Source organism: Canis lupus, chromosome 20 (genome assembly GCF_011100685.1).
Source record: "Canis lupus familiaris isolate Mischka breed German Shepherd chromosome 20, alternate assembly UU_Cfam_GSD_1.0, whole genome shotgun sequence".
NCBI classification, from domain to species: domain Eukaryota; kingdom Metazoa; phylum Chordata; class Mammalia; order Carnivora; family Canidae; genus Canis; species Canis lupus.
In genome coordinates this window covers 32,880,130-32,893,922 of record NC_049241.1, presented here as the reverse complement: position 1 = coordinate 32,893,922, position 13,793 = coordinate 32,880,130, and the positions used below count along the sequence as shown (strand labels likewise).

General features: G+C 35.1%; 1 protein-coding gene across 40 annotated transcripts in view; it reads left to right on the top strand.

The window, feature by feature from the left end:
- Nucleotides 1-13,793, top strand: part of SLMAP (sarcolemma associated protein) — a 146,362-nt gene that overhangs the window by 102,791 nt on the left and 29,778 nt on the right. For 28 of the 40 annotated variants that reach the window (XM_038566077.1, XM_038566088.1, XM_038566060.1 and 25 more), the window contains 3 exons: nt 6,492-6,551; nt 11,956-12,036; nt 12,324-12,383. In XM_038566077.1, the coding sequence (XP_038422005.1) occupies nt 6,492-6,551; nt 11,956-12,036; nt 12,324-12,383 (201 nt within the window). Of the gene's footprint in view, nt 1-6,491; nt 6,606-11,763; nt 11,824-11,955; nt 12,037-12,323; nt 12,384-13,793 lie in introns of those variants that run through there. The other 12 variants (XM_038566067.1, XM_038566053.1, XM_038566050.1 and 9 more) reach the window with 2 other exon arrangements.

Genomic DNA, 13,793 nt, shown 5'->3' with positions numbered 1-13,793 from the left:
AGAAAATGAATAAGTGTCTCTCTAGAGTATCCCTCAAGAGGGACTTTTTAAGAGGAAAGAAAATCTTCTAACTCATCTTTCAGTTGTCCTGAGCCAAATAGCTCATTCAAGACCTGCATTTATCATTACATGGAAGTTCTCTTCTGAATCTGAGTGGCTTCTGACTTTTAGTACTCCCAAAGAATTGAGGTGCCCACCCCAAGTTTGAGAACCAGTGGTTAGAAACTTTTTTAAAAGTAAGCTCCATGCCTAGCATGGACTACAACATCTGATTCAAACCCACAACCCTAAGATCAAGATATGAGCTGAAATCAAGAGTTGGGCTTGATTCCTAACTGATGGAATTACCCAGGCGCCCCAGAAACTTTTTAAAAAAATATTCTTCAATTATTTAAAAAAAAATTTTTTTTTAAGATTTTATTTGTTTGAGAGAGAGAGCACAAGTAGCAGAGAGGGGCAGAGAGAGAGTCAGAAACAGACTCCCCACTGAGCAGGGATGTCAGATGTAGTGTTCGATCCCAGGACCCTGAGATCATGACCTGAGCCAAAGGCAGACAGATACTTAACTGACAGCCACCCAGGTGCCCCTTTTCCTCAATTATTTATTACAGGCCACTAATGATTCACCAGGTTTGAGAATATTACCTTCAGTAATTTCAGTAGTGACAATAGCAACAGGTAATCATTATTTAGCACTTTGATACTAGTACTGTGCAAAACATTTTGCATATTTTTTTTTAATTTTTTTTTTATTTTTATTTATTTATGATAGTCACAGAGAGAGAGAGAGAGAGAGAGAGAGAGGCAGAGACACAGGCAGAGGGAGAAGCAGGCTCCATGCACCAGGAGCCCGATGTGGGATTCGATCCCGGGTCTCCAGGATCGCGCCCTGGGCCAAAGGCAGGCACCAAACCGCTGCGCCACCCAGGGATCCCACATTTTGCATATTTAAATCTTAGTTTTTTAGAACAAGGAAAACATTCAAATAGTTTTTCCAGGTTTGGTTCCTTTAAAGATAGATGTTCAATCCATTCATTCAATAAATATTTATTAAGCATGTACATTAATATATATGCCAGGTCTTATTTTAGCTGTTGGGAAAGCTTTGCCATCATGGAGTTTACATTCTTTGGAGGAAAGAAAAACTAATAAACTAATGTCAGGTAGTAATAAGTCCACTGAAGAAAAATTTAAAAATGTAAGTAAGACCAAAGGTAGTTAAAAGGTAGCATGTGGGATTTGAACAGATTTGAGACTAAACTGAATGAGATGTACATGTGTCTGGAGAAAGAGTATGTGAGATAGAAACTATGAAAACTGGGACTGGTCTGAAATAGGAGTTTTAGAACAATAAAAATAGCTTTAAAGGGGGGGCGGAGCAGATAATAAATATTTTAGGCTTTCCAAGCTATAAAGTCTCTAGTAGTTGCAACTACTAAACTGCCATTGTAGTGGAAAGCAGCTATGGACAGCATGTACATGAATGGACCTGCTGTGTTCCTCTAAAACCATATTACCCAACAGGCAGCAGGTGGCATTTGACCCTTAGGGCTATAGTTGGCTGACCCCTGTGCTAGATCATGTAGACTTTGTAGGTCTGGTAGGGACTTCAGATTTTGTTCTACGGGTGAGCATTTTGAACAGTAAATTACTCCTAAGGTATGTTTAGGATTTTTTAAACATGGTGGCACTTAAATCTTCAACATACTAGAGAAAGATTGTAATGGCTTTCAAAGTCTGCATTCGTATTATTTTATTATTTGCTAAATTCATGTAACAACATTTGTAGAAACCTGTTTTACGTCAGAATTGTCTTGGGAATTAAATTATTGATGAGATACCTTCCTACTTCCACTAGACTCTAAATTCCTAAATATATAACATATATCTTGGTAATAATCCATGAAGAGTACCTAGTATTCTATCTGGTGGTACACAGTAAATATTTGAAGTGTTTTCCTCAAAGAGTTCATAGTATATTGAGAAAGGTAGACAAAAATATATAGTTGCAGTATATAGCTCATTAGAAATAGGAATGACAGACTATATTTGAGGAGAGATCCCAAATCCATCCAAGACAAAGGAAGAGAAATTCCATTTTAGACTTGGTGAGATGAACTTCCTGAGGGATTTCTGGGTGAAGATGTTTGGGAAGAAGTTAGTAGTATTCTGAGACCTAAGAGAGAGAGCTAGACTAGGCATCAACATTTTAAAATTATGCAAATATAGTAGGTAAATACTGTTTAAAATGAATTTTTGTTGTTGACAGAGACTTTGGAGATTAACACATTTTTTTTTCTTGGTAGAACTATAAAAATTTTGTAATCTACTCCCTCCCTAAATACAGACAGTACTGCATTGAAAATCTTTGTACGTTGTCTCTTTCCAGAGTAATACACAGAATAGAGACTCTGTGTCAAAGTACATGTGCTTTCAACATTTGGATGAGTTCTGTCAAAATTGCCCTCTAAAGAAAAAAAAAAAACCAATTTACACTCCCACCAGAATGACATAAGATTACTCATATACTCAGCCTTCCTGGTACTGAATGTTTGCCAAACTGATGAGTGAATAATGCCATGGCATTGTTTCTGTAGGTAGACCGTAAATTTCACGTTGACTGGGCATTTTCTTTTCTTGGCCTCTGAATTCAGTATTGTTATTCTTTGCCCCTTTTCTGTTGTGTTTGACTTTTTCTCATCCATTTTTGGAGGGCCTCATATCTTTGCTATCCCTGTGTTCCCTTTCCTTCTTCTGTGCTTTATTTTTCTACATAATCTCCATCTGATGTTTCATTTGTTTATTTAGCATATTTCCCTCCTCACCCCATTAGAATGAAGAACTAGGAAGGCAGGAATTTTGTCATTTGTTCATTCTAATGTTTCCAGCATCTAGGAGACTATCTGGCATATAGTAGGTCCTCCCTAATTAATTGTTCAATGAATGAATGATAAATGGTAACCTGTTATCTGCTATTTATTTTTCAAATACTTTCTCCATGTCTGTCACTGGCCCTTTACCTGTGTTTATAGTGAGTTTGATCAAAAAATATTAATTTGGAACGCCTGGGTGGCTCAGTGGTTGAGCGTCTGCCTTCAGCTCAGGGCGTGATCCTGGGGTCCTGGGATTGAGTCCTGCATCAGGCTTGCTACAGGGAGCCTGCTTCTCCCTTTGCCTGTGTCTCTGCCTCTCTCTGTGTGTCTCTCATGAATAAATAAATGCAATCTTAAAAAAAATTAAGTTAAAAAAGAAAAATTTTAATTTACTTGAGGTCAAATATATATGTCCCTTCACATATGGTTTTTGTGTTCTGCATTATGCCTAGGGCTTTTTTTTTTTTTTTTTTTTTGAAACCTTTGGCTCCCCTTCACCCATTTCTCTTACTCCCTCACCTCCTGCCTCTGGCAACCACCAGTCTGTTGTCTGTATCTATGAGTTTGTTGTTGTTTTTAATTCCACATGTTAAATGAGATCATATGGTATTTATTTTTCTCTGTGTGACTTTATTTAACCTAGTATAGCATGCTTAGGATCCATCCATGTTATTCCAAAAGGCAAGATTTCATTCTTTTTTATGGTTGAGTAATATATTTCTTTACCTATTCATGCATCATTGGGCATCTAGGTTGTTTCCATATCTCAGCTACTGTAAATAATGCTGCAGTGAACATAGGGGTGCATATATCCTTTTGAGTTAGTGTTAGAAGAGAAGGTAGAGGAAATATTCCAGAAAATATAACAAAAAAGACAAGAGTTGGTTTGAGGTTTTATCTAAGTAAAGACCAAGGGGAATTTTTTAAAAATTAGGATATTGATCCTGGAAATCTAATATCTGAATAATAAGATTTCCAGAGTGTGAGAAAGGGGAGAGTGAGAGAAGAATTTATCAGTGAAATAGAAGAGGAGGTAATTCCCCAGAGTTGAAAATATGAGCTTCTAAACTGAAAGGATGCACTGATTACTCAACACAATATATTTTAGAACACACACACTAAGCCAGACACAGAAATTCACATATTATGTGATGGTATTTATATGAAATATCCAGAATAGGAATTCAGAGACAGAAAGCAGATGAGTAATAGCTGGGGCTGGGAAGGGAGGATGGAAGTAAATTCTTAATGAGCATGAGGTTTCCTTTTGGGGTGGTGAAAATGTTTTGGAACTAGATGGAGTTTGCAGTTGCATAACATTGTGAATATACTAAATGCCACTGAATTGTTCTCTTTAGAATAATTATTTTATATTATGTGAATCTCACCTCAAAAAAAAAAGACCATGTCCTAAGTATATGAAATATAATAACACCAGGGATAAAGAGAAGATTCTGAAAATTGTGAGAGAGAAACAAAGGATCTCATACTCTGTTAATCATAATAAACTAAATTATAATATAGCAATAAATAAACTTCTGAAATCTAAATGGCTTAATTCAACAAATATTTTTTTGCACTCATGCTCCATGTCCATGGTGAAGGTGAGAATACTTTTCCATGTTATTCAGGGATCTAGGTTAATGGAGGCTTTACCATCTTACGATAAAGAATTTTGCCATCTCAGCACATAGTTTCTAGAACGGGGAGAAGAAAGCAGTATAGAAAACTCCTACTCTTTCCATTTTTTTTTTTTTTTTTTTTTTTACTCCTACTCTTTCTTAAATGGTTTATCCCTGGCGAGAACCAGTCATGTGGACCTTCCTTAGTGCTACAGAGTTTGAAACATGCAGTCTCCCAGGTGCCTAGAAAGAACAGGCATACCACACTCTACTGAGCACAAGAAGTCTCTACCATGCCTACTGAGGAACAGCACTCACCATCTCATTTGAAGCTAGAAAATTGTGGTACAATACTTTCAAAATTCTGAAGGAAATTATTTCCTGTAGAATTGTGTATCTAGTCACACCATCAGTCAAATGTGAGAACACTAACATTTTCAGAGGAACAAAGTCAAAGCATTTAACCTTCTATGAGTCCCCTTTCAGGAAATTAACTGAGGATACTTTACACTAAAACAAGGGATTAAAACAGAAGAAGAAAGATTTGGATTCTGGGGGTAGAGGATTTTGGATACAGCCCAGACTGGAGCAGGATACAGCCCAGACTTAAACATATCCCAGCTGGTCAGGGATATATAATATGATGGATTACCTGATATGTTTGACAGTATTGAGAGTTTTTATGGTTCTGTTAAGAACTTGGGCTGTGTTTGAGATAGATATATAAAAAGTTAGCAAAATAAAATATTGCAAACTCCAAAATCACTACATGTTGTATAAGAAGGTACAAGCAGAGAAAGATAATTGTAGCATATTATATGATTCAAATATAAATAATAGTCATAGTACCATAGATACTAAGTATAGATGGACAAAATGTATCCCTTAGGAGGATGATAGTTAAAAAGGACCCAGAGTCCTTTTTTTTAGTCATCTATTAGAGGTTGTCAATAAATAGTGTTTAAAATGGAAAAGTAAAATAGCAGTATTTTAGAACTATAAATGTGAATACCAGAAGAAATGGCTTGAAGTTAAAAGTTATTGCTTAAAAAAAAATTGCTTCTAGGAAATGAATTTCAAGAATGGAGTGTGGAATAGGACAAAAAATGGGGTGGACTGCCTTTTAAAATTATCTAAACCCATTATTTTGACTTTAAGAAAAATTTTTAAGGAGCAGGGGCAAACAGTGCCACATACTACAAAGAGCATATTACAAAATGAAAATTATTTAAAGGAGCCGTGGCCTTTGGCAGAGAGGAGGTTATAGTAATCTTGGGACAGTTTTAGTGGCTGGTGGGTGTAAACCAAGCTGCATTGGGTTGAAGAGTGAAGGAACAGAGAAATTATTTCACATGCTGCCAAGGTGTAAACTCAAGGAGACCAACTGACATACAGGATTAAATAAGGGGATATTCAGAATAGATATTCCTCTCAGTGAAATGAAGAATATGAAGATCTGAATTTAAATAAATTATAAAGAAACTACATTATACATTTACAGAAAATCCCTTATAAAACAAAACAAAAAAAGTGTTTATTTTAATATCTTTTAAATGATTCATTTTATTGAAGCCTGTCATATATGCATCTCTGCTCAATTGTATCAATAGGGAAAAGTAAACTGTTGGTATAATATAATTTGTATTACTTCTTTAATTAAATACTTTCTCAGAATTCCTTTATTTCAACTTGATTTAAAGAGGATTTCTTTGTTCTGAGTCCTTTTCTAAAAGGTGTAGGCTTTTTAGATAAGGTAAAAACTAACGAAAATAAAAGACAAAATTTCCCCCAACCTCAGATTTCTGCATTAATCTGGTTGCTCTATTATAGTTCGAGTTTTCTTAGTTCTCCTTCCAGCTTCAAGTTTTTGTACAAGCCTAGTCATGGGAGTAATATTATCATCTTTAAATTTGGTCATGGAATGTGTTACACTGCCCCGCTCAGGGAAATGCTACTTGGTTTGGGCTTGGATAGTAACATTTGTTTTCTTTGGCAGAGAAGCTGATCGTCGAGGGGCATCTAACCAAAGTGGTAGAAGAAACAAAGCTTTCAAAAGGTTCGTTTTCTCTGGGTTTTCTGTGGGTTTTGACAACTCTTTTGGATAATGGAGGTTAGTGTACTTTTCCAAGGTCATAGTATTTTAACCATCAATTTATTTCTTATAGCTCACCAAGTGGCAATCCAGTAACAGTATCATATAATCTAAGATAGTTGGAGTTCTGTCTTAAGAAGGATATCTTAATTAGAAAGGTTCTTTTTTAAGTGGGTATATATATATATATATATATATATTTTTTAAGTGCTTGAAATAGGTTTTGTTAGGTATTAAAGATTTGTTCTGATCTGTCTCACTTCTAGCATTATTTTCAGCTTTTTTGATATTTGATATTATATTTGCTATACAAATTTTAATTAAACACAATGTAAATCTTTTGTAAAACAGGTGAAAAATGCTTGCAATTCTATTTCTGTGGTTGTCATACCTTTAACATTCCTTATGAAATTTAATATTTTCTTAATTTTTGGCATATCAATTTGATTTAAATAAAAGTGATTATGTAAAGTCTTCTTATATTTATAATGAGTAGTCTTGAAATTGCCTGAAATAGTTTATTCTCTTCTGTTACAATTGTCGGAGAAGAAAAGTGTTTTAAAGCATTATGTTGTCAAGTCACTCTTCTGCATTAGGGAAATTGGACAAATAAATTTGGTGTGATGTGCTCATTATCATTCTCGGACTTTCATCAGAACCTACCAGTAAAGTTTATAAGTAGATTCACAATCTTTTTGGTCCATTAAAACAATGAGTGATAAAAGTTTGGAATACTCCATCTCAGTACATTCTGTTTTATAAAAGTTAACAGGAACCATTTTGGCTTCTAAAAATATTTAAAAGGAGAATGTTATTTCAAGTATCTGGTGGCTTCCATTCTGAATTTTGTGCATGGCAGATGCCATATTTGGGGAAAGAATGCATAGAATATGCATCACTAATATTGTTCTGGCAAACAGGCATTGGATTTCAGAGCAGTGAACTATTTTTAGTACATGTGGCAATTTATTTCATCTTATTAAAGTGAGATGAGAACAGATTTTAACATAGCTTTTACTTCACCACCCAAATACCTACTCAGATTAGTTGAATAGCCAGCACACTGAAGTGGAAGTGTAGAGCCTTAGAAAAATAATCAGTCCTACTTTAATTAAAAATATCTTGCTACTTTAGTGCTTCTATTTAATGTGTTCTGAATTCAAATATATTTGCTTGAAATTATGTGGTGTCATTATTGAAAAAGATTTGTACCGTCTTTACTTATTTGCTTTTGAAAACTGGCTCTAAAATATGTGTCGAAAGCTTTAAAGAGCATACATTTTGATCCAGCAATTCCATTTCTGGGTTTTTATATTAAGAAACAAATTGGACAAAATGCAAGGGTATTCACTTCAATGTTTTAAAAGCAAAGAGAGGAAAACAGTAAGTGTCCAGTAATGAGGGCATTTATTAAATAAATTATAGCAAGTAAGTCCATGCAAGTGAATACATCCTTTAAGAATGGTAATACAGATCAAGTTTTATATACCCAGAGATTTTTCTGTCAGCAGTCAACATTTTACAAACATTTCTCACAGTTACTATGTAGAGGTACACTAATCCTTGTAACAAACTGGATGGCTGAGATAAGTTACATTTTAAATGCTTTATATCTGACTATAAAGTATTTCTTTTGATTTGGCTAAGTCATTTTATTTTTAAAATGCTTCCAGGGGGACCCCTGGGTGGCGCCGCAGTTTGGCGCCTGCCTTTGGCCCAGGGCACGATCCTGGAGACCCGGGATCGAATCCCACATCGGGCTCCCGGTGCATGGAGCCTGCTTCTCCCTCTGCCTATGTCTCTGCCTCTCTCTCTCTCTCTCTCTCTCTGACTATCATAAATAAATAAAAATTAAAAAAAAATAAATTAAAAAAAAAATGCTTCCGTGGGTGGTTTTTGGTAGAATTTCGTTTCTGCATTGAAAATAACAGTTCCTAGAAATTGCCAATTACCAGATTTTATAAGTTTTAGTATTTCAGATATATCACTTAATGCAAAATGTAACCATAGGTTGTATGTGCTTTGTGTTTAAACCCTAACTCAACCAGCAGTCATTATATGTTTACTGTAGGCTTAGGGCGGAAATAAAAAGAATACTGGTAGGTAAAACAGATGGTTTCTTTCTTTCTTTCTTTCTTTCTTTCTTTCTTTCTTTCTTTCATTCATTCATTCATTCATTCATTCAGGATTTTATTTATTCGTGAGAGACACAGAGAGGCAGACATAGGCAGAGGGAGAAGCAGGTTCTTCGCAGGGAGCCAGATGCGGGGACCTGATCCCTGGGCCCCAGGATCACGCCCTGAACCAAAGGCAGACATTCAAATGGCTGAGCCACCCAGGTGTCCCAAAACAGATGGTTTCAACTCCAGATTCTGCCACTAACTAACTAGCTGTATGCCTTCAGGCAACTTACTGTTTAAACTTCAATTTCCTCATTTGTAAAATGAAATTGACAATATTTAACTGCAAATTTGTGGAAATTTAATGAAATATTGCTTATAAAGCAAGGAGCATTGTTCTAGTATTCAACAAATGTTAGTTCTCATTTCCCTTCTTGCTTTCTTACCAACTAATGGTTCCATTGGTGTAGGAAGTGGTCTGTGGCCAGTAAGTTTGTTCTGTCCATCCATCATTATGTGTTCTCAGAGATATAGTGAAAATACTCATCTTGTTGTAGACTTTCCAGTTTGGGAACAGTTTTGGTATTGATTCTGGTAGCTATCCTTCTGTTTCCGTCTATATATTATTGGTATGTATCTTAATGATTAAGTGCTGCAGAGAAAATCAACCAGTAAGGATTTTTTAATACTAGAATGTTGGGTGCTGCTTCATAGCTAAAGAATGGATGTTTTGAGAGGAAAGAAATACTCTTCCTTTTCCATCTCATTTGTTATATCCTATTTCATTCTTGAATACATTTGGTTTGCCTCCACATAATAATTGTAATATTAGGACATAACAGTGATGGACCATGATTTGACTTGTCTTCTTACTCAGAATAGGTTCGTGCCTTCAAACATCCTCTCTTTGGAGTGCCTGCTATATAGTGAACACTTCACTGCAGTGGGGATAGAGCAGTTAACAAAATAGACAAAAATCCCTGTCCTCATGGAACTTACGTTCTAGTAAAATCTTACTGGAAGATTTGATCCCACCTTTTAGTTTTACCTTCCTGACTAATATTCTAAATATAAAATAAAAGTTCCTTCTAATCCAAAAGAATATTTTTGAAAATACATTCTTCTTGGTTTACCTCAATATCTTGATCATAAAATTGCCAAGAATATTAAAATCAGAAGAGTCCTTTTTCTGTTCTCCCAGAGAGATTCCTTTTCCATCCATGTATAGATTAGATGTAGTAGCCTGCCTTGTTTGGAACTGTAACTTTGTGATTAAAACTAGAACATTCAGAAATGCCTGATTATGGCACACTGTGAATGCAGGAGAGGTCATAGATTGTATTCCCACGAGCCTCCATGGTCAGTGACTTCACTTCTAATCTAAGCTCTGTGTCTCTCAGCAGTTGGCCTATGACTAGAAATGGCAGTGAGAAAAGAAGCAAAAGGCTTCTTGTAGTCTATCATCTATTTCACAAATTCAGCCACAAATTCTAGAGATGTTCTTAATGGAATAGCCATAATAAGTTATATTTTAATATTGTATAAAATATATTTAATATTAATTAATGGTTTTAGATATGTTTTTTATTACTTTCAAAATGGAAAATATCTCTTCATTTAGTTGGGTATAAAACGATATATATTAACAAAAATTTTCAAACAATGTATGACAATATGAAGTTAGAAAATCAGAACCTGCCATGTCCCTATCTCCAGAAATGACATTGGGTATTTCTATTGTGGATCCTTCTAGACTTGAATAAATATGTACAGCTGAAAATTCATAGCTAAATGTATAGCTATTTTCATTCTAAGTGGGGTCATATACATACTGTTCTGTAACAATCTTTATTTTTATTTAATAGTAAGGAACATATCTTGAATATTTTCCATTCCATAATGAACAATGCTTCAATAAACATCCTTATATATATTATATGTAGTCTGTTTTTCCTTTGAAAAAGTACTAGAAGTGGATATGCACATTTAAATTTTTGATGGTATTACCACAAACAATGGCCATAACATTATACAAAATAATATATACTCAGTGAATTTATAATCTAAAGAAATAAGATACATATATACACATAGATGATATAAAATAGAGCAGGATTAATTACAAGATCATAGGATACAGAGAAGATGCAATAAAAAGCTGCATGCTGGAGAAATGAAGACTTACTTAGAGGTTAGGGGATTAAGCTGTATCTTCTAGAATGAATAGGCCTAGTAGAGAGAATGGTCATTGAGTTTAGCAAAATAGCAACTCTAGCAAAGAATTGGGAGATCATAGTGCGCTGGCATATCTCAGCCCTGTAAAGAAGCTAGCCTGACTGAAAAAGAGCTCATGTGTCCATTAATGCAAGGACCAAATTATAGCTAAATCCTGGGAGGTAAAGATTGGCTGAGACCCTGTGGAGAATGGGGAGATGCTGTAGGATTTTGTCAGAGAAATAGCTGTCTCTGTAAATGCTGTTTTAAGGCATGCCATATTACACGCAGATGTGCAGTTATAGATAAGGATCTACAGCCTAATTAACTGTCAGTCATCTTTAATAAATTGTTGGGCTTATAGTTAGGATTTTTGATAGCAATTTGTTGAAAATGAGGCCTAGGATGTCTTTATTGGCAGAGGCAGTGCACCATTTGCAAATAATCTCAAAACTTTCTTTAGGTCTTTCTAAATGTGGTTCAGGTACTTACATATATATATATATATATATATATATATATATATATATATATATTAGATATAAAAGGCTATTGATTTTCTTTAAATGTCATTTTTATAACAGTTGTGATTTTAGAGTTTTATATAAATATAAATATTACTAAATATAACTATTGCTAAGGCAACCTAACTAGTGTTTTTATGTAAGAAAGCCCCTTGCATCATCTTCATACAATGTCCACATTGTCTTGGAATTTTGCTATATTTGTTGCAGTTCTCTGAATACTTTAGCAAAGCTTGCTTCATTTTTGTTTCTAGTTGGCCAGTGGACAGCCTTGACAAAAGCCCCAGCCCTCTGCACAGCAGATATGATCCACATTATAATTTAATATGAACCACGTGTAATAACCAGCATTCCATTTTGGACTAGAGTGGTGAAGAAGTAAGAGATTCAGTGACCTCAGTTAATTTTAAAAGTATTTTGCATATCAGTAGATTTAGAGCACTCAAATCGTAAAGCAGTTTTATTAATATAGTTGTAATGAGATTCTACTTTCATTTTTTTTCTTGGTAGAAAACCAGGCAAGAGCAAAAGAATCTGATTTGTCAGATACTCTGAGTCCAAGCAAGGAAAAAAGTAGTGACGACACTACAGGTAAGTTATAACCTGATGTTTGCAAATCTACAGATGTTAATGTTACTGGCTGAGCAGTTTAGGTATGCAGATTAATATGGGTGGAGATTTCAAAGTTTGTGTTTTGGGGGAAAAAGTAGTCTCCTTCCATTTTTGAAGTTACTCCTTTGAATCTTGAATATATTGTTAAAATTACTTTCAACTATCCAAATATGACACCTGTATAAATTTCAGTTATTTATTTTGATAGTGATAGCTTCAGGATGGACCTGATTACTGTTTGTAATTATCTTTTTTGCCCCCTACAGACGCCCAAATGGATGAGCAAGACCTAAATGAACCTCTTGCTAAAGTGTCCCTATTAAAAGGTACTTTAACATGTTTTTATGACATTTTAAACCAAGACGTCAGGGCAGCCCGAGTGGCTCAGAGGTTTAGTGGTGCCTTCAGCCCAGGGCCTGATCCTGGAGACCTGGGATCGAGTTCCTCGTCGGGCTTCCTGCATGGAGCCTGCTTCTCCCTCTGCCTGTGTCTCTGCCTCTCTCTGTGTCTCTCATGAATAAATAAATAAAATCTTTAAAAAAGAAAAAAAAAAAAAAAACCCAAGACATCAGATTTACTCTTTGCCACAAAATCACATATATGAAGTTTTAAATTTAGTTAAAAGATTAGGACAGGTTCTCTAAAGTAGCAGGAACTAAAATTTCAAATGTTGGTGTTGGTGCCAATGCTTCAAACAAAAATATTTAAATTGTAAAATAATTTGGATCAATCAAGGTTATGGAAGGGCAAAGTGGTTAAGTGTTAGAATATGAAATGCAACTATGGTTTTTGGTGTTTGCCTTGATACCTCTGATACGAGCTCATTACCACTTTTAACATAAATTAGAAAAAGGTGAAAATATTAATATTCTTTAAAGAACTGCCTGTTTGCTCTATTCTCCTATGTTAACGATTATAAAGTTCCTCATTTTCTACTCTTTTTCATCCTCCAATAAATATCCCTACGTTCTTAGGACACTCTTCTAGAAATAGGTAGGGCCAAAATAAGCAGTGCATGTAATAAACTTCCACTAGTAACACTTCTAAATGAGAACTACATTTATGTCTTGATATTTACTTGTTGAGACTGAAATGGGTAGTAAATAAATCATTTATAGAAGAGTTTTTAAAGTGCCTTGGGTGGCTTATGAATAAACCTGTGTTTGTCAGCATTTAGTCTTTTTTATATTTCCTTTTGTACACAAGATAAGTTGACATATAAGTTCAGTCCAGTGAGTTATATATGTTGTTAGGGGTGGACTAACACCAGGCAATTGTCTGGAATCAGCAAAAACCCCATATCAAAGTTTCTCTGTGAGGAGATGGCTATGCTTCTGGCTGGGCTTTTAAGGAATCTCTTAGTCCAGACCCCAGGTTTTGGGTTATTTAAGGAAGCCTTAGTTTCACCCTACATGACCTTGCTGCTGGCTGACTTGTCAGTGATGGGAATTGAGGGAGAATCCAGATTCTCCTAGAGGTCCTTAGCCTGGGCATCCTGGCTTTCTCTTTTCTTCTCCATGGAAACTGAAGCTCACATGACTCTTTGAGCCACCTTTCACTGATTTCCATTACTACGGAAAGCTCTGAGGATTATTGGCCCAGGCAGCACAATTGTCAGCCTGCCTTTAAGTATGATCATAGTTTCCAGCACTTTTTAAGCACTCTGATTGATCTGCACTCTTCTTGGGTGATCTTTGGTGTTGATGAGGCTTGCTTTTTCTTCTAGTAAGTCTGAA